The 25779-nt window shown below is 42.0% G+C and overlaps 2 protein-coding genes across 7 annotated transcripts in view; one reads left to right on the top strand and one right to left on the bottom strand.

The window, feature by feature from the left end:
* The window catches only part of bcl11bb (BAF chromatin remodeling complex subunit BCL11B b), a 31450-nt gene extending 21673 nt beyond the window's left edge, over positions 1-9777 (bottom strand). Inside the window, exons 1-3 of one of the 5 annotated variants that reach the window (XM_031288102.2) lie at positions 9358-9776; positions 8898-9215; positions 247-630 (exon numbers count right to left, since the gene is read on the bottom strand). In XM_031288102.2, coding sequence (XP_031143962.1) covers positions 247-630; positions 8898-8961 — 448 coding nt within the window. In that variant the 5' untranslated portion in view covers positions 8962-9215; positions 9358-9776. Of the gene's footprint in view, positions 1-246; positions 631-760; positions 922-8897 lie in introns of those variants that run through there. The other 4 variants (XM_031288103.2, XM_031288101.2, XM_031288105.2 and 1 more) reach the window with 4 other exon arrangements.
* A 4044-nt stretch (positions 9778-13821) lies between these two features.
* On the top strand, positions 13822-21499 carry ccnk (cyclin K). 2 transcript variants are annotated; one of them, XM_031288106.2, is made up of 11 exons: positions 13822-14022; positions 14938-15167; positions 15759-15840; positions 15938-16069; positions 17024-17129; positions 17230-17287; positions 17664-17833; positions 18298-18506; positions 18653-18683; positions 19007-19078; positions 19942-21499. In XM_031288106.2, the coding sequence occupies exons 1-11, from the start codon at positions 14014-14016 to the stop codon at positions 20463-20465; spliced, it is 1623 nt and encodes a 540-aa protein (XP_031143966.1). In that variant the 5' UTR covers positions 13822-14013; the 3' UTR covers positions 20466-21499. The 2 variants fall into 2 exon arrangements, with proteins under 2 accessions (XP_031143966.1, XP_035851008.1); XM_035995115.1 differs by lacking the exon at positions 13822-14022 and adding an exon at positions 14054-14215.
* The last annotated feature ends 4280 nt before the right edge of the window (positions 21500-25779 follow it).

Genomic DNA, 25779 nt, shown 5'->3' with positions numbered 1-25779 from the left:
GGTGAAAGATGTGTGTGTGTGTGTGTGTGTGTGTGTGTGTGTGTGTGTGTGTGTGTGTGTGTGTGTGTGTGTGTGTGTGTGTGTGTGTGTGTGTGTGTGTGTTTTTCACACCTACGTGTGTGTGTGTTTAAGACGTGTGCATCTATACTGACAAGAGAGCTCCATTGAAAACTTAGAGTTGAGCTGCTTAGTGGTTCTTCTAACTGCCTCCTGGTTGAAATGTACAGTGTGTTCCAGTCTCCGTACCTCCTCTCTCCCGTTTGGGACAGATCCCCCTGGCCGGCGTCATGCTCCTCTCCAGATCCTCCTCTCTGCCGGGGGTCACCTGGATGCCCACCTCCACCGGAATGGACCCTCTGCCCAGCTCCAGTGACCTGGCCCTGGGTGAGATGGGAATGCCCGTGAGTCCACCATTCTCCCCAGGTTTGGAGAAGGACACCGGTCCGCTTCGGGGGCCCCGGCACAGACGGCGCTTGTGCTCGATGAAAACCAGGATATCGCCCAGAGGGAAATTGGTTTGGCACTGGCCGCAGGTCAGCATGTCATGCTCCCCAGGGCCCACTCTCCGAGGGCTGGGAGTGGACAGCTCCGGAGATGGAGATCCCGCCCCTGAATCATGATTGGCTTCTGCTGCAGAAAAGGACAAAAGTAAGTGAAAAATGTAAATCTTTCTTCTTTTTTTTCAAGTTAAAGTGAGAGTGAGAGACACAGGCAGAGATAAAAATACACAGCGTGGTTTAGTCATTCCTGATAACATTACCTGATAAAAGCCATATCTCCGCACCACACGGGATGATCATTACATTCACAATTGTGTCACTTTAATAGCATAAAACAATGCTGCCGTAAAGCTATTTCGCCTAGACAAACACCTGCACAGCTTATCCAGAAGAGATCTGCGTGGGTGGGACCCAGCACATACACTGTATGTATGTTTGTCTGTGCTTCTGTGTCTATGTGTGTGTGTGTGTGTGTGTGTGTGTGTGTGTGTGTGTTTCTGTGGCCAGGAAGCTATTCATCTCACAGTGCAGGCTGGGTTTCCGGTGAGGGCCTTCGCTACACTACACCAAGCTGTCATAGCTAGACGGCTGCCTTTACCACGTGGGAGCCCCAGCTCTATGCAGAACAAAGTATAGCGTAGCGGAGGCCACATCCACCAGCATGTGTGTACGCGCGCGTGTGTGTGTTTGTTCATGTTATCACAGAATAAGACAGAGAAACGAAAAACGAGAACGGGAAGAAAAAAAAAACATTAAGATGTCTGAGTGTGTGTGTGTGTGTGTGTGTGTGTGTGTGTGTGTGTGTGTGTGTGTGTGTGTGTGTGTGTGTGTGTGTGTACATGAATGGAGCAGCACACAGGTGAGTTGGAACACGGCATTCTCCACAGACAGAAAATCTATAAAGCCAAACCTGGGGTCCTGTTAAGAAAGTAAATCTCATTCTTCACAGACCTGACACGGTCATTAATAACCATTACACATTCTTACCCCGTCCCCTACCACCTCTCTAAGGTGAAAAACTGTTATGCATATAGCACTTACAGCTTAACGTAAATCCCTCATGGACAACCTCCCTTTTTTTTTTTTTTTTACACTATTCTGATGTACCAGTATGAAAATGTGTCCTCTACTGAATAGCCCGGAGGAAACCTGAAGCTCCAGAGACTCTAGGGGCGTCTAAGTGAGCGGGTACCCAGGGAGAAGTGTTGATGCCTGGGAGAAGAGCATAGCAGCACCTGCCTGTCTCCTGCTGTTCCTCCATTTCTAGCACCCGCATCTCCCCACCCCTCTTCCCCTCCCCTTTGCCTCTGTTCTCTCTCTTTCTCCAAACATGACACCCTAATAATTGCAAAGATTAGACAAAGAGGGTGTGCTGGTTTGTGTGTGCCTGTGTCTCGGTGTGTAGTTATCAGAGCAAAGATCCTAAACTCTCTTATCACCCATCTCAAACTGCCAGGGCGGCGATGCTCCTCTAAACTCCCAGTCATAACTGTCAAACCGTGGTAGATTTCCGGCTGAATATTACACACTTTTGAATATTTCTGATATTTATTTGCAACTATGAAGCACCTCCTAACCACCCAGCCACAAACACACGTATGCACGCATGCACGCACTCTCTCACACACACACACACACACACACACACACACAGGTTCCAGTCCACTCACTTCGCCCTGGAGTGATGATCCAATGCCAAATATCTTTTCTCTAAATGGAGATGGGTTCCTGGATGCCTGCCAAATAATTTCCATCTCATAATCTTTGGCGGCAAAGAAGGAACACAAACACATATTTACCTACAGTTCACAGCTTGTGACCATGATTCACATGAAGCAATGTTCCAGAGTGTTCACACAAGCCGAGTAACTGTGCGCATGCATGTGTGCATTATGTGCAATGCATATAAGTAGTACTATGCAGGAGATCTCTGCTAACAATATGGCGCGCTCTCATTTCCGTTGAACACAAGACAGGTGGCATAAGAGCCAGATCCTCATCATGTGTTAAAAATGAGAAGAAAAAAAAAAGGCAACATCAAGTCAACGAGATGACAGACTGAGCAACTGAATTTGACTTTATCGCTACGAGAGACAAATAGAGTGAGGCCTGTTTTCTAATCTGTGGTTGGGTAACATTGCCTGGGGGCAGAAGGCAGTAAATTAGTAGGTGTTGTCACTATGCCACTGGAATATTAGTCGGACATCTTATGAAAACCGCACCCCTCTCTGAAACCTGCTTACCCGTCTATCCCGAGGCTCACCTGTGTGAGAAAAAACCAGGGGCAAGAAGGAACTGAACATGGAATGCTTGAAGGGGTCTACTGTGGACACAAACACACCGAGATGGAAACGCACTAATGTAGCCTATCATCTTGACAGACGGTGTCTAATTCTCTCTGTATAAACTCCTATGTGAGAGGAACATGCTTGATAGGTAAGGGAGCATAGCAGACGCACTGTCAAACATGTCAGCATTGAGAAGGCGTGATGATAGCAGTGAAACCCAGCTGTCTAACATGATACCACACATACTTTATTTCTCTCTCTTGGTCTCTCTCTCTCTCTCTCACACACACACACACACACACACACACACACACACACACACACACACACACACACACACACACACACACACACAGCTATATTCACCAAATGACAGTCCTGCTACTACTGCCTTATCAAGTGTGAGTTAAGTCAGGCAGCCTTAGAGCACCCCCTATCAGTTTGATGAGGAGAGAGTCAGTCAGTCACTTCCACTGCTGCTGCTGCTGCTGCTGTTGCCGCTGCCGCTGCACAATGTGTACCAGATGGGAGACACAGCTGAAGACAATGGGCCCCTTTCACTAATATTTCCAGTTGTGTGAAAGGTCGAGAAATATATTCAAACGCCCGGCCAAGAAGTACTTAATGAAGTTACAATGTTTTCAGAGGCGAGGAATTCATTTGCACCTTCTTCTTTTTTCAAGTGCAAATATTAAAATGTTTGCCTATACAGTTGGATTAGTTTCATTGCAATTTTACAGTCATGATAGATACATGATACAGAAAATGTGACGCCCTTGTGAGTGTTTTTCACAGCGGTGACCAGGTAAAACCAGCTAGGTAGGTAAAACATGCCGAGGTGCATGTACACAAGGGTTCCTTTAATGTCCTCTGACTTTAATGCCCCTTAAAAATCCCACTAATGCCTAATTATTGTGTCCGTCCTTATGTGTTCTTACAAATGTGCGATGAGTCTTTTTGTTGCTTTCATTGTTGCCTGAGGTAAAGGTGAAGGCAAATTAAATATTTCCAACATGGTTTGACAAGTTCTATTCTGCCCATAGTCGAATATAAAAACGGAGGAAATGTAATTTTGCTGGATGTGAAACATTTGCTTTTATTTAACGAAGTGAATTTGATGAGATTCTTCTATGCGGTGTTGAACAGAAAACTATTTTCCATTGAGGCTCGAGTCCTGACCTTACACAACATTTCAATACCAGCTGCACACTGTGTTGTGCTGGTAAAGGCAAAGTAAAGGCCAGGGGCACTCATATGACAGTCGGCCATACTGTATGGGTTCAGACCTGTCTCCCTTTCTTTGTTTGTTTTCACCCTTCCATTTTCTGAGCTAAAAACGCACGCACACACACACACACACACACACACACACACACACACACACACACACGTGTAAACCCCATAAGGAAAGTGGGGTAAGATTCACGCTGTCATCAAAAATAAATGACACCAGCAACGTTGCAGATGGTTGCAATCAAAAATTAAGACAACAAGCGGCCTCGCTTAGCCTATCCCTTTTCTCGGCTGCGATTGCCAAGGAGTGCTGCAACAGTTTGTGTTGTGTAAGGCCAGGCCTGTGTGTTTCATTATCTTATCACCATTTAATCTGTAGCAGTCTCATTTTTTTATCATAAATCTTAGATTATTAGTCTGAAAGTGAGCAAAATACGGCTCTGCAGCTGACTGTGCCTGTGTCACTAAATCGCTATAAATGACTTGCAAGCTATGAGGCATGACATTCAGGGATATAAATCAAATTTGCCAAAGAAATGTAAAGAGATATACTAATATATATATATATATATATATATATATATATATAATTTATTTTTTAAAAGAAGAAGCTTTATGGCATTGCAACATTGATTAAATGTGTCCAATGGTACTGAAATATCGAAAGAAAATCTGAGAACAAGCTGCAATGGCCTCACAGTAAATCATACGTCGTTCACCAGTCATCTCCTGTGAGATTATCATCCGGTTACCACAGTGTGTGTGAATATTTACTGTGGTGTTGCAGTGCTTACGGTGGGTTTCTCCCCCCAGTGTTTGACAGCCATATGGTGCGAATAAAGACGAAAACATTAACTGTCTCACAAGTAGCATGCCAATTCTGAGAGTAAACAGTTATCACGAGGCGTTGCCATGGCTGGATCCAGAAAACAATTCTCTGTAATAATTCTGATATTAGGAAAAACAATACCAGTCTCTAAACAGGGAAGGGCCCGTGATACTAAACACCGTGTTGTTCCACGTTTTAATGCATGAGTAATTCAGAAGGATATCCCTATCATAGGTGTCTTTGTCATGGATGTGACTCCAAGCTGAATCATTGACTAAAGGAGCCTAGAAAAAAGCCTAGAGGGGATGTTTGCCTTAATAAAACAAAGGATGAGCTGTAAACTGAAGGTCAAACTTAACTAAGACAACATAGTTTGTTACATGTGAGTTGTTAGTGTTTGGAAATTCATGCAGTTTGTATTTGTGGTTATGCATTTTGAGTAGGGCTGCACGATATGAGGAAAATATCTAATTGCGATTATTTTGACTGATATTGTGATTGCGATATGATGCACGATATTGGAGGGAATGATCATTTGGATGATTTTTTCGAGGATCTGTACCAAAAGAAGATTTTTTTTCTTTAGCCTGTAGGATACAATTTCTAGGCCAGGACGTCTCTTCATACTTAATTAAGAAAGGTTTGACACATATTTTGCCTTTAACAAATATTGCACCCCTGTGCAATTTGGATATTGCACTAACCCATATTGCAATTTCGATGAAATTGCGATTAATTGTGCAGCTCTAATTTTGAGGGTGCATTTTTTACAGTATATGTGTCTGTGTGTGTGTGTGCCTGGCACATTCTAGTACATTGTATGCATTCATTGCAGTAACAGTCACTTCTTGTACGTCCCTTGTAACATCTGGCCTGGCAAGTAGATCTCCAGAACATAGTCTTCCACTAAGCCTGACCAGAAATATGCTGATATTCAGGTTCTCTGTACTTCCACGTAGAGTATGACCTATACGCTCCTGGCTGCAGGGCACGAGGCTGTGTTTAGTTTCACTGAATAACGTCTGATCTGACATGTAGTTGATGTACGCTTAGCACGCTGCAGAAACGATTTATTATTACTTTTGTGAGAAGACACCTAGGGATTGGTCTTGACAGCTGACGCTGAAATGTTGTACAACCACTGGACCAACCTATTGGCCAGGTTATGTTCAAAATATTAAGCATATAAGCAATAATTATTTGTCTGACAATAACGCTGTTCATACTTTCGCGAAGCTCTCAGTAGATGTTGACTTAATCAAATTATAGTTTGATTTCCCCCCAGCGCTCCTCAGATCCTCAGACCTGAGGTGTGATTCCAGACCCACCCAGCTTATGGGAACAGCCCACAGTGACACCCAGCCTCCAGCCATTTAATGATAGGTGCATTAAAAGCCATTCCGTCCATCACAGCTACAGATGTGGTGTCATTATTAAGACATGTACCAATGGTAAACATGGCTTAGGCGTTTTATGCAAACACACGTGCATCTGTGCACACATTAGCACAGATGCACATTGTTCTCGTAGAGAGAGGAAAAACTGCATATAAATAATGAGGAAATGTCCTCTTTTTTTTTTTTTTTTTTTTGCTGTTCAAAGTCCAGTTTGGGCTTTTGATCTGCATGATAGCATCAAAAAAGGAAACAACAAAAAATACCTGCAGGGCCTTCCTTAATCTTGCACTTGGGCCTCTCAGATCATTGCAGCCACAGTTCAGCGAGCAGGAGACAGTGTGTAGGCTACCATGTAAGAAAACAGGTAGAACCAGATTCAGGCCCAGGTGGCGCAGCGTCTCAGCATCCTACACTGCACTCGCTTTCATTGACCTCCGCTGAACATCAAACATTTGTCAGCATTTGCAAACAGCTCAACTTAAGTTGTTGTTTGATACTTGAATGTCTCTGCGTCATCATAATCAGCGGTGATTAAAAAGGATTTCCAAAAAAGAAAAAGAAAAAAAGAAGCTCCAGGCAAGAACAGATGCACCCTGGAGACATGTGAACGCAGCTTCAGCTCGGACAAGGAAATTAAGACATTTAAGGCTAATCTGTGACAACTAATTATCAGTGTAATTATGCAAGTATCTACATTCAGCAGAATATGTTCAGTTTGAAGAATTTGCTGAGTGCACAGCAGGTGAACTAATTTGCACACACACACACAAAAAAAAGATTTCAAACAAAGTGACCCATGACTGGAAGCACAGAAGTCAAATATTTAACTGATTAGTCCAAATCTGCACCAGTTCTCTAAAGACAAAATGGAAATTTGCAAAGCGTTGCAATCACTTGTCATAATTCATGCAGGTAAATGTTGATCAGACACACACATGTCTGAGGTGAAACTGCACAGTGGTTACGTTAGAAATTGTGCAACAGTCGTGAATGTAACGAGTGGGGGGATCAACTCGGTCTCCACCTTAATGAACTGGCAGGCAGTGACTGTGACAGCGGAGAGAATAAACTGTCAGATCAATATCCAAGCTGGATCAATATTTGTCATCTGCCTAAAAATCTGCTGAGGATGCACCGTACTCCTTCAATTAGGAAACAAAAAACACTGGTTATAGTAAACATTTAGATTTCAGATTGCTCTATACGTTTTTAAAATTACCGTAATATAATAGGAGGAGAGTCAGTGACATGAGAGAGAGAGAGAGAGAGAGACGAAGGGAATGGGGTAAATGATTAGTCTAAATGCTAAATGTGTCGGGTGGGACGGAATGCGTCGAACCCTTTTCAACACAAAACAGATTGGCCAAAGATTACATCATGAACTTCTGCAATGAATTACCCAGATTAGGCCTCTATGAAATTGGATTTAGGCAAAGCAGAGCGCTGGGAGATGAAGGTTAGATTGATATAATTGATTTGAAATTGGATTATGCGACTTTTTAATCATATGCCCACAAAGGAAAAAAAAATAAAATAAAATCCTTGCCTCAGATTTAATCTGTGCAATTTAATCACACTTTTTGGTCGCAGCTCTGAAAAGCTTCAAACTAAGTGATGACCCTCCGTTTTGAAATATCGCATTAATACAAGCTCAGACTGTCGTTGCCTTGTGTGTGGTGTTTTCTTTTTTAGGTGTGATTTTTGCAAGCGGATTTTATTCATCTCCACAATTTCACAATTTTTGTGATGTTCTTCAAAGGTTACCTTAATGTGTAGAAAGGCCTTTATGTGTCAAGAAAAATGATGTTAAGAATGTGTGTGTGATGGAGTGAGAGCGGAAGAGAAAGTTTGTTTTTTTTAAATAAAATAAAAAATACATTTAAATTAAGATACAAGTTACCTACCTATAGATAAGTCACAAACAACCGTATTTAATGCATATGAAATAACTTGAACTTAACTTGAATTCGAAATAGGTGAAATGTTTAACAAAGTACACATAAATACACAAACTGCCACATGTTGCAATATGATGTGAAAAAAATCCAAATTGTGTTGTGATGAAATGTTGCATTACAGCTCGCACGTGTGCACATGCAAACACACACACACTCTCTCACTCTCTCTCTCTCTCTCTCTCTCTCTCTCTCTCTCTCTCTCTCTCTCTCTCTCTCTCTCTCTCTCTCTCTCTCTCACACACACACACACACACACACACACACACACACACAGCCAGACAGTCCCAATGTAGATAGCCTATCATAAGATCATCTCTAGTAAAGTCATATAAAGCTGCGAAAGGCGCATTTGAAATATCACTGAATTGTGTTGATACATTTTAAAAGGTGTAATACAACTATTATCAACCTAAACAATTACTTAAATTCAGCCTAATAAGTAAGTAAAAACAAACTGCATAGTACAGTGTTCTCTCGCGTGGTAAATGTATTTCCACATGTCAGTTATTGTCTGTAATTAGCTGCTTTGTTCGGCGCATTTTCAAAGACTAAACAATGCATGGATTTATATCCAAATAAATACTTGTATTTTGCTCTAAAAACAGCAATTAATAATAATGACAAACTATAAATCATTTAAACCAGTATACTTCATCATGTATGAGAAGTCTTGTCTCAGGAATGAAACTCACCCCGAACTGTCTCCCTGTGCGTCAACGATAAGTGCTGCGGGTTCACCTGCTTGCGGCGGGACATTGCCCCGGCATTTACTCTGGCATCGCCCGGTGAACGGCACTTGGAGTCGGCTTGGACCGTGGTGTCGGTCCTCTCTGGCTCGCAGGTAACCAACCTTTCCCTCTCCTAATCCCTGTGGGCTACTATTCACAGTCTTCGGCTGCAACTTTGATGCGCGCTCGGACTCGGGAGGCGTGGAGTCGGACAGGAGCGCAATAAGGATGGAAGACCAGTTTGTCCAAAATGTCCCGCAGCGTCTTCGGAAGAAGCAACACCTGGATTGAGGAAGCCAAAGTGTAGTTTTTAGGAAGCAGTTGGCTACAAGCGGCCGATGATGATGATGATGATATGAAGGCAGGTATGTCTGGCAATGACCTTCTGCAGATAAAACAAAAACAAAAATCCTGGACTGCCCACCTCTGCAGACACCGTGGTGACAGTCAGATGAAGTACAGAGCACTCCGCTGGTGATGGCTCTTATTTGGCTCCTTTTCCCTTTTCTTAGTTTTAATGATATGATTATATCATCTGGGGGGGGGGGTCAAATGGCTGCTGTTTATTCTAGGATTCCCTACAGTCCTTCCATTTCAGCAGCGGTGCGCTAAAATGACCCTTTGGCACTGACTCCTCCTGCGCGTTTTGGCATCGGTGCGCGGAACGGCAACTCTTGGCTCTGGTGGCAGAAGCCTCGTTGATTGAGAGAGAGAGAGAGAGAGAGAGAGAGAGAGAGAGAGAGAGAGAAGGCGGGCAGACAAGACACCTCCTCCTCGTCCAACAAGCAGAGGTCCAATGTTTCCTAGTTCCCTACAGTGTCGAGGCTACTTCTTGTTGACTCACACGATGGAAGCATTTGTGTGTGTGCAGACTATACGCAGCCTGTGTTTTGAATGTGTGTGTGTGTGTGTGTGTGTGTGTGTGGGGGGGGGGGTTCAAGTTCATGTGCCTCCGTGACGTTTCAGACACCACAGGCGCGTAAAGGCGGCGCACAACACAACACAACACGCGGACACTGAGGGCAACTAGCGGTGGCTCTCCGGACCTCAGCGCTATGGGCTCCGTACAAAAAGAAAGTATCACTCATCAGTCGTTACTCATTTCAAAGGCGCTGTCACACTTCCCTCTTCCAAACGTCTCCATACCTTATCGGCTCTAATGGCCATTGCATCCAAAAGACCATGATGAAGAGTCTTATCATGTTTCCCTTCTCTTTGTGCCTTTTCCCTGTATGTTTTCATCAGTTCATTCATTGTTAAAACTCTTTTTCCTCTCATATAATGCCATCTGAAATACCAGATGGAAACTGTTTTACCATAGCTGGAATATCAGGACCACCCACACCTAATAGATCAGATTAAATAAACCATGTCGGTCAATCTGGGTTCAAAAGGTCACCTTTAAGATAATGAATATTTTTAGGTCATTGTGGCATTCCATGCTGTGTAAACGATCATATCACACTGCTGCACATGATCAATATACAGATAAAACACCTATTTCCTCACATTGGATCAGAGAGTGGGGGAAAAACAGCAGGCTGCATCTTTGTTGTTGGGATAATTTAAACATGTTGTGAGGCAACAGTACCCTCTGTTGGCACAGTCAGGGCACATTACAAACCTGTTTAGGGGGTGAAACATTAACACTGCTTTATTATACTTTATTCTTATTTTTAGAATGAAGCCTCCTTAATTTGCCGTTTTACAGTTCACAATGTAAGAGAGTCCTTGCAGAGCAGATAAGGTTCACTCAGAGGCAATTAATGGCACTAATGGCCAATCATTCCGCACATAATTCACTGTATTCATTTAGATCAGTGTATGCACATATAAGTGCTTTGTACAGGCTACAGCTCAGCTAAGAACACATTCAAGTTTCTTTTTTCCCCCCTACCTTACCATACAATTCAAACCTGCTCTGTGCTATAATTTGGTTAAAATACGTTGTTAGATAAAAGCATAAAGCCTAATAAGGCCATTTAAAGTTAACACTGTCCTCGTGGATCAGCAGGGACGTGTGCGGCTATAGCAATGCATTTCATAGTCAGCCATTAATAAAACATGGTGGGCAATTTTAAGAGCATTAGAAGTTTGATTGCTTCAGGGCAGGCCTAGGGGACTTTCAGGACAGTAATTATTTATATAAATGAAATGTCATCTCAGCTCTGGCTCAAGTAGACATAACCTCAGCAGACTCCACATGGAAACACTATAGCACAACAGCTATCTTTCACAGATAGGCCCAGCATGTTGTCAAGCATATTGCTTTGACTGGAGCACGTAAATTCCGTGTGGGATATGACATGAAATGTCTTCGCGTTTGCATTGGGCCAAGAGAGCAACAGCAGTCGCGAACACATTGGATGCTGAAGGAAAAACATTATCCTGAGTTCACACACTCTCTTGCTATCCCTGCTTGCTGCAAGCAGTTTCTTGATCCTTACCCATGGGTTTCTCAATAATGCATCAATGTCTCCATTATAGCTTGTATCCGCTGGATCCGGGCAAATGCAGTTTAAGCTGGGGTGCACACATGGGCTAATGTACCACAACACGCCTTGCTTGTGGACACAGGAAAGGTTTTAAGTCCAAAGTGTTGCCTCTAAGGAGACATGCATCTTGTGTGGTAAGTGCCATCGCTGAGTCGGAGATACCTGAACACACCGCAGGGTAAGACATACACAAGAGATGAGGATATGCTGAAATGAAAGTTTTGTCCAAGTAACAAGAGACATGTTGACATTTGAGGCCTTTTTCCCCAAAATGATTCAGGCTTTAGGAGAATTCCAGGTACTTACAGTATAATTTATGTTAAATCATAAAAATGAGCCCAGGGACAAAGTTCAAGTAGGGGAGCTCTTGCACATCAGTGGGCAATAGTACATGCATCTTAACTGGTCATAATTCTGGGTCACAACCTTCATCACATCCTTTTATCTTCCATTTTTCATGCTTCTCCCATCCGTTAACTCTCTAAAGAATACCAAAATTGCATTAATATCTTAAAATAGACCATCATGTATGAGGGGAAAAAACTGCACTGAACACAAGTGTTTTTAAGAATGAAAACAAAAGTATAAAGTGTTGAGGTTAAGTAGCAATTTGATGTGTTTAACCACAACAGGACTGTCATAAACAATGAGAGGTCCACTCCAGGACAGCTCATGGTAATATGAATATTGCTCTGGGATTTGCTTATAGTCAGTGCTTCATTATGCAATGTTTAATATTAATAAAGAAAGTACAAGTATATATTATTCATAAGCTGATTTATTGTGGTTGATGCTTGTGTGTGTGTGTGTGTGTGTGTGTGTGTGTGTGTGTGGGTGTGTGTGTGTGTGTGTGGGGACTTGAGTGACAGATTGAGATGGTCCCTTGCTACGGGCAATACAACTACAAGGCTCTTACTTTTCTACAGGACACATCCTGACAATTTCTCCCACAGTTAAGAGGATTTGTCCGAGCATGAGTGAATATATAATGCATGCAGATTCCATTTTTTCTTATTAGGACGAAGTAAATGATTCAATGCTGGCTGTCCTCAGGAGTGAGGCTGGGAGGGGAACGAAGAGGGCACAAGATGTTAGTTGTCGTCTGCTCTTACACTGGAACATTTGAGGCAAACAAAAGTGATGATGAGGTCTTGTTCCTATCGAGTGAAGGGATCATATCATAAATTGCAAAAATTAAATATTTTCATAAGATTATTGCACTGTATTGCTCCCTTGCTGTGCAAACAATGCTGCTCCAGTAGGCTTTCTGCATTTCATAGCTGCAGCCTACATGCATACTAGGGATAACCATGATTTTTGACTTAACGTGGTAAAAAGCATTTCATTATTTCTGTTTTAGTCATCTCAAAGTTTAATTCATGGTCAAGATTGACTGTGACATGTCAACAGTAACTCGTAAAACAATGTTTTGTGATATTCCTTTAATGTTAAACTCTCAGCCAAATTCATCTGATTTTTGGAATGGCACAAACGTGTATCTTACAATATTAAACAAAAAATATTTATTTGATTTATAAAGATTTAAAAAAAAAATACATAGTCTATAACCCTCAAAAGACAATGGTAAATTGCTTCCATTGATATATTTATATTTTTATATTTAGTATTCAAAAGCTCCAGAAACTGTTTTCCCTTTTAACAAAGACCTTACATTACATGGTTTCTCAAATGATGGTCTAAACTAATCTCTAATCCCAGTCCCTCTTATTTCCATCCTGCCACAAGTCATTTTGCACCACTGTATGTCTGAAATAATTATGTTTCTATATATTTAAGGACACATGTCTATGATTTTTATGGCTACCTGCTCAAACTATTCGAGTGCAATGCAGCCCTGAGGCCTGAACACAGACCCACATAGTCTTTTTAAACAGATATGTGAAAATCCAGCATGAATTGAACATTCAACATATTATCTTAAACTATTCATAGAGTGTATGCAAATGTTGTTTATGTTTGTGATTAGCACGTTGAAGCCTTGTTCAGAAAAATGCTTTTTATAGACATGGTAAGCCATAAAAAAAAAACAGTCTGGCTGCCCAAGTCCATGAGTAATTCATTGTCTCCCTCTAGTGGATATTATTGGGAGTAACATATTTTTTAAATCATACTACCTTATCATTCTTCATATCTTGTTTGGGGTTTTCCAGTAGCGGGAATAGTAATTAAAGCGTTGAACAAATTAATTCAGCAGAGGAGCGGTAAACATGGATGTAGAATAACCAGAGACGGTAGTAGTAGTAGCATAGAGAGTATATAAGAGTATATAAGAGTAGTAGTAGTAGTAGTAGTAGTAGTAGTATATAAGAGTAGTAGTAGTAGTAGTAGTAGTAGTAGTATATAAGAGTAGTAGTAGTAGACGACGACTCACTTGATTTAACCACAGCGCATGTGTATCAGATGTCCTGCGTAATGACGTCTGCCAACAGTGTCTAACGTCCTCCATAATGGTGGTGCCCTTTACAATGGGGACTGTAGTGGATCACTTGTTAGCCAACTTCTTGTGAATAACTGCGGATTATTAACACATCTGTCTGTTTTGGGTAATTTACTCCGACGGCTACATGTTAAAGGTAAGAGTCGTGTTTCATTACAAACAGACGGACGATAATCGAGCTGAATTCTAACTAGTTTTGACTGGGCGCAGTGCTCCTAGCCTTAGCGGTGTGCAGACCTCGAGCAAAGCAAGTTTTGCTAGCCGAGGCTGCTAGCGAAGAGTATGACTTGGTCGGCCTAACGCTAGCTGTCAACTGCCTTTATTTCGAAGTTGAGTTCAGGTTAGCGTGTCGGTGTATTTAACTGACCTTACCGGCGTACCTTTTGGCCTAGCTAGCTATACACAATCGATTTAAGCCCACGCATTGGTGGTTATTGGTAACGTTAGCTAAGCCAACTTTTAGTTGTCGTTAGCTCGATATTATTGAAGGCTAGCATGCAGCTTCGTTATGCTAATACCATAGACAGTATATAATAGGGAGAATACGGGGAAATTCTTCGTTGTTTTTGAAATGCATATCAATGTATTAGCTAGTTATGTCACATACTTAATGTTTTATGTATGGGTATCGATAGCCTTAGTTTATGAATGAATGGGATGGTGCCATGCCAAACCCCTACTCTTAATAATACATCGATGTGCCAAACATTATCGTTACGTTTCCCGTAGAATCCGTCTCCTCTTTCTGCTTTTCTAACTTGAGGACTTCCAAACTGTTTGCAGCTAGCTTAGTAACGTTAACATCTCAATAATTAATAAAGTTTCAGGATTTTCACAGGTTGCCAAAAAACTAAACTATCCCCCGTTTCTTGACAATACATTCTGAAAGAGATAGCTACAGAACATGGCGTGGTGTTCTTGCCTGACAGTCTGCAAAATACACCTACCCTGCTAGTATTCAGGGGAAGTTGATAGTCTTGTCTTTCAGTACAAATGTTTTTTAAATGATGTTAATAACTGCCATCTTGTTTTATGCATTGTAACCTGGCAGTCCAGTACAGCGGGTCCATCCACCGTTGCCTCTCCTCAGCCAATGAAGGAATTCAAGGAGAACTTTTCAGGCCAACTAATCCTGGACCACATTAAGCCATGCTGGTACTGGGACAAGAAGGATTTAGCCCACACCCCCTCTCAGTCTGAAGGCCTGGACCCTGGCACAGAGGCCCGGTATCGAAGAGAAGGAGCCCGCTTCATTTTTGACGTGGGGACCAGACTTGGCCTGTATCCTTGATTGATTAATTTCAACACTGAAAAAACAAATGAATATCTATCTTAAACGATAACCCAATGGACCTATTTCACAGCAGACATTTTTGACTTGTCATAGTAGGAAAAGCACAGCTGAAGTTGATAACCTTAATGATGGCTCAATTCCATCAAGTGTCCCAGTAAGCTATTTCAGTGAGTCAGCATGCACAGTACCAGGGCCTCTCCTAAGGGGGATGCAGCCATCATGAATGGTTTTGAATACACCTGTGCTTTTCCTACTATGACATGTCAACATGTCTGCCGTGAAAAAGGTCTTTGACCCTTGTTTCAGTTAGTTCCTAATGAAATACAGTAAACCTTTTTGAAAAAAGTCCTGCTAAGCTGTGGCTTTTTCCTCCTCACTTTTACAGGCGTTGCATTAACATTTTGTTGTAAAGACATGCTGGTGAACAGGAAGCAACAGAGAGTTATTGTACATTAAGATTATAACGGCACAGTCAAAGGGAAACCCTCTTTTGTCAGGGTGGATTTTACATAGCTGCTCATGAACTTGACTTGCAAGTAACTGTCAGTGGTTTCTGTAACATCCTTGACTGTTATCAGACACTATGACACACTGGCAACTGGCATCATATACTTCCACCGCTTCTACATGTTTCACTCCTTTAAGCAGTTCCCCAGATATGTAAGTTCAGTGAATGGTTACCCTTAGTGTTCTCCCTTTAAGTGGACTAAATGTGTGGGACTAATGTTTGTTTGTTTGTTTGTGTGCGTCTTAACAGGTGACTGGTGCTTGCTGTCTTTTCCTGGCGGGCAAAGTGGAGGAAACCCCAAAGAAGTGTAAAGACATCATCAAAACAGCCCGCAGCTTACTGAATGATGTGCAGTTTGCCCAGTTTGGAGATGATCCGAAGGTGCAGTTTTTTTTTTTTTCTTCTTCTGCTCTGTGGTTTTGAGACATTACACAGTTTGTACATAGTTTGATCCAAACAAGGCCAGAGTACAGAGCCTCAGAAACATCAACTTATTAAATGATGACAGGATGCAGTGATGCACCTTTTTAAAGTTACTACTAAAGGCCCAGACACACAGAGCCGACGGCCAAACGTCGGCAGAAAAGGCAGTTGGGCTGATCAGTCTCCCCAAATTGGTCAAAAAAGTGCCTCGGAACGCACAAAAGCGACGAGACGTAATACGTCTCCATAACAGCAGGCAACGCTAATCTGTATTGTCGCCCAAAAATAAAAACCGGCAGTTAATAGGACCAACGCGTCACGTGGGTCTTGTTTCTCCGGAAATTCAAAGACAGACTGTCATGGCGGCTTGTTCAGAATACGATCTCATATTGTACTAAAATAGTTCACCGAAACGTGTTTCTGAAAACATTTTAAGCGTGAAATAGGCCATGCAGTTGCTGAATCTGTCTTCATTTCAGATCGACAAAGGTCAGTTTAAAAGATTTTCGTCAGATTTTGAGAGACTCTAGTCACGCTCATTCCGCTCCCGTTTCCGGGTTAGCACTCCACCAATCAGATGGGTCATCTGAGTCTGAATGCCGGCAGTGCCCGCCTCGCCAATTATACATGTCACATCGGCCAAAATGAAGTACAACGGCACGGAACACACCGAACAGACTCCAGTCACTGACCTCGCCAGACTGTCCAACGGCCGATTATCGGCTCTGTGTGCCCGGGCCTTAAGTATGGTAGATGTGATGTACAGTAAATGCTCCAGATGTGCCATGTGTGTAAAAGGTGGAAAAACATTTTTCTAGGTGGAAGTTTGGTGCCCTGGGTAGTGAGTTAGCCTTTAGTCACCCTGCTTCTCACCAACAGGGATAGTTAACGTGCATGTGTTTGATTTGACAGGAAGAGGTGATGGTGTTGGAGAGAATTTTACTCCAGACCATCAAGTTTGACCTGCAGGTGGAGCACCCTTACATGTTCCTGCTGCGCTACGTCAAGCAACTCAAAGGTGAGACGGGATAAGTGGGATCCACAGAGGGTGACGCTTTATAGCTATAGATATTTGGAAAGCTTATGGATCTTTTTTTTTTTTTCTCTCTCTTTTAAAGGGGAAAAGAATAAAGTGTGCAAGGTGCTACAGATGGCGTGGACCTTTGTCAATGACAGGTGAGCAGGTGGCATGTAAACTATCTTCATATCACAGATGACTTCCTCTGTAGTGCAACGTGTCATGCATAGGACACGCTGTGTAGTTAATACTCTCTCTCACTCACCTAACCTGCTGGCTGGTAAATACGTGCATCATTGAATAGAGATGTCACAAAAGATGTAGTCTGAAGTGTTTTTTTTTTTGTTTTTTTTACTTTTATTTTTTTATAAAGAATGAATTATATGGGTGTGTCATAGTGGCCTAGTGGTTTAAGACACATAGCACATAACCGCACCGTCCCCGACTCAAATCCAGCCACGGCCTTTTGTTGCTTTGTACTCGTTTGTACCCTTTTGTTCTTGTGTGTAACCGTGTCGCCTATGTCCCGGGCAGCCTGTGCACCATGCTGTCTCTGCAGTGGGAACCAGAGATTATTGCAGTAGCCGTCATGTACCTGGCCGGCCGCCTCTGTAAGTTTGACATCCAGGAGTGGACCGCCAAGCAGTCGTCCCGCCGCTGGTGGGAGCAGTTTGTCCAGGACGTCCCAGTTGAGCTGCTGGAAGGTACATTACGCCTCGACACCTCCTGGCTCTCCTAGGGCAATTAGTTTAATCTTAGGGCTGTGCAATCAAATCAAAACGTTAATGGCGATTTACGATTTCGGCTCCTAATGATCACAGTAACAGAATAATTGAGAAAAACGATTATCACATTACGTCTGCAAGTAAACTCTTACTTTTTCAACAACAAAAAAGAAGGTTAAAATGGGAAAAGTATTAAGGGAAATGTCGCAGCTCTAGGTGTTTTCACTGTGATGGGTTTAGCTTTTTCACTGTTTTTTTGAAGTTCAATAAAGGCAACACCTTTCCAAAAGTCAATGAGTAATCGTGTTAAATAATTGTCATTTCAATAAAGACCATAATAATCGTGATTATGATAAAAATAAAAAATGTTCCTCCATAATCGAGCAGCCCTATTTCCTCTCCTTTCAGACTAGTCTGAACAAAAACACGTCTTTGTCTTCCAGACATTTGCCACCAGATCCTGGATCTGTACTCCCAGGGAAACAAGCCCATCCCTCAGCAGATACAGGAGAAGGAGAGGGCAGCTGCTCCGCAGGTCCCCGTTCCTCCAGCCCCAGTGGGACTGCCACCAGCCCCCAACCCTCCTCCCCCACCACCGAAGAAGACTTCCCCTCAGGGAAGCAGCCCTGCACGCCAGCTCAAACGCTCACATGTGAGTAAATGCTTGAGTTGCATTGTAAAATGTCCAACACAACTCGCGTATGTCTTTACCTTGATTCATAGATCAACACTCAACATAACCTACCTTAAAGTGGGAACTGAGCATTCATGTTTTTTATGTATATTTTCTTTCTTCAGACATCCCCAAAAGATGAACCAAAGGCTCCAGGTAAGACTTTAGTCAAACGTCATGCAGGCAAAACTCTGCTCATTAAAATACCTCGTACATTTCTGTTAATACACTACAATACCTCCAGGAAACGTTTGCTAATTACCATGACACCAATTTAGATTAAAAGTCTTGGCAAGATTACAGCTATATATGCCCTGTAGATTCTAAGTAGCTGGGATTAGTATTTTCCTGGCAGGTTTTAGGATTTTATGAATATTCAAGCCTACAGCGAAGTTCACTAATACATTCACTGAATTAAAAAAAAAAAAAAAAAAAAGAAGCTTTTGCATCGTTGTTGACTGGTCCATTTTAATTCCCAGAACAAGTTGGATCAAAGATTCCTAGACTGGAGAGCCCCATGCCCCCTCTGCCTACATCGCAGCCTCCCCCAGGTAAGAGTGACCGTTTACCTTCTACCGTCTTCTTTTAAAGGTGCTCTAAGCGATGTTGGCTGACGTCACTTCTTGTTGACGTTAGAAGTATTGTCAAACAAAACGGAGGCTAGCTCGCCCCTCCCTCCTCATCCCGTCCCCTCGCTTCCGCGCACTGACCCCCCCCCCAAATCCTTCTTGTCGGTTATTGGCTGGAACTCTGTTTATGTTGTGTGGTGCAGGTCGGCCAGTTTGTTTTTGTTGGCGTTTGTGGAGCCTGGGCTGTCTACAGACACCGCGGTTTTTTACAGTGTGTTCAGGGGACAGGCAGCTCGAGGATAGTGAGGAGATGTTTGCTGTATGTGACAAAAAAATGTTGTAGCCTAAAAAAACACGTGACATCGCTTAGTGCATCTTTTAACTTGTGAGGAGTTAGAGTTGGTGTTAGTTAGAGAATAGGTACGTGCTGGCATCCTGTCGACACCCCGCTGTCTGTTTGCGTGTGCCATCAGATAGGCCCATGATAAGCAGCCAGGACCCCCTGCCTGAGACTCGAGCTTAGAAAGCAACGCAGTCTTTAGTCCTCTGTCTGCTTACATAACCAGCAACTCGTCTGGACATTGTTTCCCGACACACGCATACTCCTAACCTCTCCCAGACCAATCTGATTAGTGCCTGAGCCTGATAACGAGACCTCCTATGTGGCTGAAGCCTGGCAGTCTTGGTCTGGCTGTGTGCTCACAGTCGGGGAATGGAGAGGTTATTAGATGTCACGGGGGGGAAGAAATGAGTAGCCTCGTGTTTTTTTTTCTTTTACAGGAAAGATGCCAAATGTTTTTTTTAACAAGTTTGTTTTCTCTTTGTCATTTTCTGTCGCTCTCTAGAGCGCAAAGCCCCAGCTCCGGCCCCTCCCACGGAAGCCGAACCATTACCGGAAACGGCTCCTCCTCCGCCGCACGCTCCACCTCCCCATCAGCCCCCGCCCCTGCCCCATCGCCCTCCTCCGCCCCCGCCCTCCAACTACATCATGTCCACCACCAGCTCCTACATGTCCGGAGAAGGCTACCAGAGCCTGCAGTCGATGATGAAGACGGAGGGTCCCTCCTACGCCCCGATGCCGCCCAGCTACGCACCCCCAATACCGCCGTACCACGTCTACCCGCCGCCTGCGGCACCGCCTCCGGGCCCTCCTCCTTCCAGCTACCCGCCCCCCAACTTGGCGCCAACGTATCCGCCGCCGGGCTACAACAGCTACCCTCCGCCTCGCATGCCGCCGGGCCACGTACCCCCTCCAGTTATAGGTCTGCCTGCTGGGTATCCTCCGCCCCCCGTGCCCCCAGGACAGTCACAGGTGCCCCTGCCCCCTCCGCCCGGCATGCCCATGAATCACGGTGGGTGGATGAGATGAGAGTGAAACAACAGTCCCTTAAACTGACTCCGTGCAGAGCCGCAGCTGGAGATGCAGTAGAAACAACCAGGAACTCGTGTTAATCGGCTGGTACAGACGGAGAGCTTGTTCACCTCCAGTATGACTTTTGTCGATGAGGTTCTTAATGAAGGCTTAACAACAAATAGACTTAAAAAAGTGAGTTCTGGACAGTATTGTTATGAGAACCTGAACTGGCACTGGAAGACAGCAGTCTCAGTGGCTTAAACATGTACAGGATGGTACTTCTAGTTCCAGGATCTTGTAACAAACACTGTCCACTCGTTGTTGTTGTTGTTCTGGAAATGTACCAGGAAATATTAGCACCCTGAAACTAGTTTTGTCACACATGCTCATTCATTTCTTGTGGAGTGATGAGATGTTCTGTGTTTTTACTTTACCTTTTTTTGAGTAGAACAAAGATTGACTCTTATCTTTCCTTCTATATTCTGTCACCTTGATTGTCTTTTTTTTTTTTTTTTTTCTGAATTTCCAGTCCTACCAGTGTCCTTTCCCCTGCAATCTTGTTTTTCGTTTCTCGACATTCCCACTGTTTTGCTGAGAGGAAAAAAAAAACGCGTAATAAAATCTTGATGGTTGTACCTGCAGTAGTCAAAAATAAAAAGGACTATCACACTTGAGACATGTTATTAAATAGTTCTTTCAAACGTACTGTATATCCTTTTGTCACATTACTTTCTACTCTGAAAACACAGCGTTCATTTTACTGCACTGTCACACTTATTCCCTGTCTCCCTGTTTTGTGTGAATGTGCACAGCAGACAGTATTACATGTAGATACAACAGAAACCCTGTCATCAAACGCACCATGTCTAACACTGGACAGACTAAGGTATATTTGTACATATCTGTTCTTTTCATTTAGGCATATTGTTTTGAGAGTTTCAATCCATATGTGCCTTAGTCAGGTTTCTCTTCTGTTTTCTGTACGCAGCTTTGGTTTTGTGTCCGAGTGGCATTTAGGACAATAAAGGCCTGCTCTTTCCTACTTTGAACGGAGTGGTGTGTTTTCAATCTGTATAAGGTGAAACCTTGTAGATCTCGAAGTTGTAACCAGATTCATTGTTTACAGCAGTGGTTCCCAACATTTGCAAATTTAATTATAAAGTTACAATATATAACCAACATACAACCATTTGTTATCCTTTACTTTAATCCATACTGAGCTTTTTCAAGTGTGTGTGTGTCTGTGTATATATCTATATAGATATAAATATCTATAGATGGATATCTATCTCTATATATATATATATATATAGATAACTATTTCAACTGCGTGTCCATTACTTTTACGGTTGCTAACTATTTCAACTGTCATTTCTAGCTAACTATTAACATTATCCATTACTTTCAGCTAACTGTCAACTGTTTATCTGTACTTTGGGCTTTTTCATATATATATATATATATATATATATATATATATATATATATATATATAGCTAACTTTTTATCTATTTAACTAATAACATTTATCCATAAACTATTTTCAACCATTTATTTTACTTTTGCTAACAATTTTAACTTTTATGCTCGCTAACTATTTTTCATGCACTATCAATTACAGTTGGTGTTAATGTGTTATAAGCTATTTTATAGTCTATAGTTCAACTGACTAAGGTTGATGGGTTATTGTAAATGTACTTAGGATTACTCCAACGTGTAATACTATTTAGCTTTATTTTCCTCCTTAACTTAAATGGAAATTATTTTTTCTAATCCAATCACAATTCTATTTTTTGGTTGAGTTAGATTTATTATTTTAGCTGTTAAAGTACCTCTGGTTATAAACAGACTGTAGGTTAGGAACATAGATGTTGGGAATTACTCATATACATAACTTGATAGAAAAGATCTGCAGTTTGACATCCAGTACTGTACCAACAGAGGGCAGTCTAACTCATCTACTGGAGAAAACTACAGGCCTGCAAAAAGGGTTGCTTCATCAAACAAAAAACAGCACTTCACAGTATCATTAACCAACTTTGTTTATTTTCTCCCAAATATTTCTAAAAGTGGCCTAAATATTCCATGTTTTCTTCTCACCTGCCAAATATTCATCTTACCAGTGAAATTCATGAAAAGAACTTACAGCCATGCTAGTTAGTACAGGAATTGACATTTACACTGTAGATTCTAGGATTCTGTACTGTGGGTTTAGCATTTAGGCACAACAAAAGAAACACTATAGCGGTTTAAAAAAAAGAAGAAAAAAAAAAAGACAGTCGGGTTCCAAATCAAAACACCATGCAGAAAAAAATGTGGCACATTTTCAAATCAAATGCCATTTATAAAGTATTCAAAACTGCATCATGGCTTCAAAATCAGTTCCTAGAAAAAAGGACACTTTTTAAAAAACCATAACTTGGATTTATTTGTGACCCCATTGTTTGAGAGAACAGAGGTGCACGGCGGGCAGCCTCAGAAAATGTTCTAATTTGGAACAAATAACACCAGAGATAGGGAGAGCCTGAGCTGTCAGTCACTAAACTTGGCCATCAAATATACTTTACAGTTTGAGTACACATGATACATTTAAAACACGACTGTTCAGTTACTGATAGCGCTCCCGTCTCTGTCTGACACCTGGCAATAAATACTCGGACAAACAGCATTTGTTCATTAAGAAATACTCGTTTTTTCAATGTTAGTGTTTTCAGGAGACATCTAAGGGAAGCCCTATCTCTCATATTCTAAGAAAGAAAAAAAAAAAAGATTCAACTTTGAAGAAACATGCGCTGCATAAACACACCTGCTGAATCCACAGAGAAGGACTGAGTTAAAGCAGCTACAAGGGGTTTTTAACTGGTTATGAAATCGTCTCCATTTAATACTGATGCCTCTATACATACATAACCAAACGGGACCATCAGTGAGAAGACTGGCTATTTCTATATAACGTGTTGGCTCAAATATAAGACGTTTTTTTTTTTCCACCCTGGTATACATATATCTAGGGGGGAAAATGTCAATATACATTCACAACAGCAGGTGCCGCCAAAAGACGAGCCATTAAGGATGACATTCTATGGGAGGAGCCGGTGGAACCAGAGAGTAGGAGTGACAATAGTGTTTTTATGGCCGAAGGACAGAGTAGTAACCAAGCCTGACCCGAATGCAACAGCCGTTGTGTTTTTTATGTCCAACCCGTACCATTTAATGTAAACTGAAGCTCTGAGTTTGTGTCACACTGTCTGGATAGCCTTATTATTACGTGTTAGAAATAGACCTAACAATAGACTACAGTTCATTTTCATTTTTATTATAATTACAGTAAATACCATAAGTAGTTCATTTACAAATGTACAAATTACATTTAACTTAATTTTAATGTGACAACTTAATCTAAGAGATATTGAAAACATGATTTTATTTAAAAGATATTAAAAACAACAGCCTACGTAAGTTCATTCAATGTGTTTTTTTTTAATCATTATTTTCAAATAAAATGAATTATTAGACAGGGTCATCTTATGATCAGGGTCATCTTATATTCGGGCCAATACGGGAGTTATTATTAAGGCCTGTCTCCTAGTCACAACATTTGTTTTTCCTACTATGGCCACGCCAAGACCCGCCCTTCAATCACTACTATTGGCCAGACGTCCATACTTACGCAAGGTAACGTAACCCGATTTGTACAGGTCCTATCCCCTGACCAATCGGCTATCCTAACCTTAACCACCCGAGGTCAATGCCTAACCCCAACCAATCAAGCTGCTATTAAAGGGCGGGTCTTGGCGTGGCCATAGTAGGGGAAAAGATTTGGCCCCCAGGTCCGATTCACTGCTAAATTAGACGAAACAAAATTTTTCCAGGCAAAGTTTAACAGTGAATTTAGAAGTTATATTTTGTGGTCATGGCTGATACTGAGGCAGGATCAGGAAAGTCTAAAAGAGAATAATTGACCGAAGAACAAAAAAAAAAAAAAAAAAAAAAAGCTAAATGGGATAGTGATAGAGCACGGGTGAAAACACGAGTCAGCGTTGGTCAGTCATTCAACAGCTGGAGAGAACTGCGGGATTTCAAAACCGATCCTAAAATTGTCCCTCTTCCTCTTAAGACAGGTGTGTAATATGTCCATTTTATTCATGAAATACATTGCAGGGCGTAGTCTTCCATTCATTTATGAACTGAAAACACTGGTGCCCAAAACTAAGTTAACTTTGTTTCACATCGTCATACTGCAGTTATTAATCTCACAAAGCCACAAATAGATACATTACCTCATCACTACGCATCCTGCAAACAACTGTGTTTAAGAAAAGATTTTTTTTTTTTAAAGCAGCCATATTATGCTCATTTTCAGGTTCATAATTGTATTTTAAGGTTGTACCAGAATAGGTTTACATGGTTTAATTTTCAAAAAACACCATATTTTTGTTGTACTGCACCGCTCTCTCTCACTGCTGCAGATCCTCTTTTCAGCTGGTCTCTGTTTTAGCTACAGAGTGAGACCTCGTTTCTTCTTCTTCTTCTGTACTATCTTTGATTGCACTTGCACATGCCCAGTAGCTCAGATGTAGATCATGTCAGCTAGCTAGCTCCACAGACAGTAAAAGAAAGGCTGTTTCTACAACTTCGGTCAGTTACAAGGCAGGATTAGCTGGGAGACTTCTAAATGAGGGTGCACATGTAAGTAGTTCTTTTGTAGATTATGGTGAACTTGTGTGTGTTGTAGCAGTGCTTTGCTATTGAGAATGAGGTAGCATGCTAGCGTTAGCATGCTAGCATTAGCATGCTAACGCTAACGCTACGAGCTAATGGTTGCGGTTAGCCTGCTCGTTTCGGCTTGTGACGTCACAAGCCGTGCCGATTTTGAACAGCTCACCCAGAGACTGAAGGCAGGACACATTCAGAAACTGTATCTCACTCTAAACAGCATGGGTGGATTTTTTTCAAAGTTTGTATGTGTGTGGAAGTACCAGAGACACAACATAACATCCCAAATCCCAGAAAAAGTGATTTTTTCATAATATGGGCACTTTAAGTAAGTTGCGTCTTTCTTTCACTCGCTTCTAAAAGAAATGCACGGCACGTGCTAGCCAGATCAACATCTTTACGACACGAGGCGGCGGTGCTCAGGGAAACACTACCGCTTGTGTCCACAGGGCTCCAAAGAGAAATGAAAAGTTCCTTGTAGTTGCTTTAAGAAAAGTAACCTTTTTCATCTACTGATATATAAAATGATAAACAAGAATTCAGGAGCAATCCAAGAATGCCATCCAAACTGAACTTAGGGTTTAATATTTGGCCTTATAAAGGTTTAATGGGA

This window comes from Sander lucioperca, chromosome 19 (genome assembly GCF_008315115.2).
Source record: "Sander lucioperca isolate FBNREF2018 chromosome 19, SLUC_FBN_1.2, whole genome shotgun sequence".
Classification (NCBI taxonomy): domain Eukaryota; kingdom Metazoa; phylum Chordata; class Actinopteri; order Perciformes; family Percidae; genus Sander; species Sander lucioperca.
The sequence above is the reverse complement of the archived record's forward strand: the minus strand, read 5'-3'. Positions and strand labels throughout refer to the sequence as shown.

Excerpts from the sequence above, each read along its gene's own strand:
- ccnk (XM_031288106.2), top strand. Across the intron at positions 15,841-15,937 it reads TTAAGCAGTTCCCCAGATAT|GTGACTGGTGCTTGCTGTCT; the intron begins GTAAGTTCAGTG and ends GCGTCTTAACAG. Across the intron at positions 18,507-18,652 it reads GCCAGCTCAAACGCTCACAT|ACATCCCCAAAAGATGAACC; the intron begins GTGAGTAAATGC and ends TTCTTTCTTCAG.